Source organism: Gadus chalcogrammus, chromosome 14, assembly GCF_026213295.1.
Source record: "Gadus chalcogrammus isolate NIFS_2021 chromosome 14, NIFS_Gcha_1.0, whole genome shotgun sequence".
Classification (NCBI taxonomy): Eukaryota; Metazoa; Chordata; class Actinopteri; order Gadiformes; family Gadidae; genus Gadus; species Gadus chalcogrammus.
Genome location: NC_079425.1, coordinates 3,735,029 through 3,736,231, shown reverse-complemented (window position 1 = coordinate 3,736,231; position 1,203 = coordinate 3,735,029). Strand labels below are relative to the sequence as shown.

General features: G+C 53.1%; 1 protein-coding gene across 1 annotated transcript in view; it reads left to right on the top strand.

The window, feature by feature from the left end:
• adamtsl5 (ADAMTS like 5) overlaps positions 1–1,203 on the top strand; it is a 14,884-nt gene that overhangs the window by 994 nt on the left and 12,687 nt on the right. Inside the window, exon 2 of the mRNA XM_056608013.1 lies at positions 535–662. Coding sequence (XP_056463988.1) covers positions 535–662 — 128 coding nt within the window. The remainder of the gene's footprint in view (positions 1–534; positions 663–1,203) is intronic.

Here is a 1,203-nt window from a genome sequence, read left to right as displayed (position 1 = left end):
CACACACACACACACAACCCACACCCCACCACACACACACACCACACACACACCACACACCCACAACCCCAAGAACATCATTCTGACTATCTAAACGTACATTTCAATGTTTGTTCCATTTTCATGTTCACACCCAATATCCCCCCCCCCACACACACACACACCCCTGGAGGATCAATAAAGTTGTATCTATCCATCCAGTTATCTATTTCTATCTATCGATGTCTGTATCCCTCTATCTCTGTGTCTCTCTCTATACCCATGCACCCCTACCCCTCCATGAGTCCATAGTGGACTACGGGCCGGTTCTCCCCCCTTGGTTCAGTCTGCGCTCTGCCAGTTTATCCCACCTGCTGCTCCATTCCCCGCCAAGACATCTGCAAGTCTTTACCCCCTCCCCTCCCTCCGCCACCGACAACACCGCCTCGTTTTTCATAACTCCATCTCCCCTCAGCGACCTCTGACCCCTATCCCTCCCCCCACCCCCCCCCCCTGCCTCATATTGACCCAGGTCACCCCTTCTCCCCGCTGCAGGGTCCAACCCGTGTGAGCTGAGCTGCCTTGCCCATGGGCACAACTTCTACTTCAACTTTGGCCGCGTGTTGGACGGAACTTCCTGTAGCAAGGAGGCGGGGGCTGTGTGTGTCAACGGACGATGCTTGGTGGGTGTGCGTGTGTGTGTGTGTGTGTGTGTGTGTGTTGTTTGTGGGTGTGGGTGTGTAGTGTGGTGGTGTGGCTGTTTGTGGTGTGTGTGTGTTGTGGTGCGTGTGTGGTGTGGTGCGTGTGTTGTTGTGCGTGTGTGTGTTTTGGGTGTGTGTGTGTTCGTGTGGTGTAACGTTTACGTGACGTTGTGTGATGGCGTGTACGTGTGTGTGTGTTCGGTGTGTGTGTGTTCGTTGTGTTTGGTGTGTGTGTCTGTAATTCATGCATCTATTTAAGTAGGCTTATTATGGTTTATCCCAATAAGCGGTCGGGAGGATAGGAGCAGGTGCTTCCATGCTCCCATTATCAAGTTAAACTGCAACGCCCCAGGAAGTGCTGCACCAGACTCAAACCGGCGCAATTACTGCTTCTGATTGGCTCAAATCGCTGCCAGGTGACGGTGACATGCTAACTCTCCTCATTTGACGCTAATTTGAACCAATGAGAACAACAGCCGAGGTAATCGGTGTCCCGGCAACGGCGTGGCCCTTAACGTCCCCG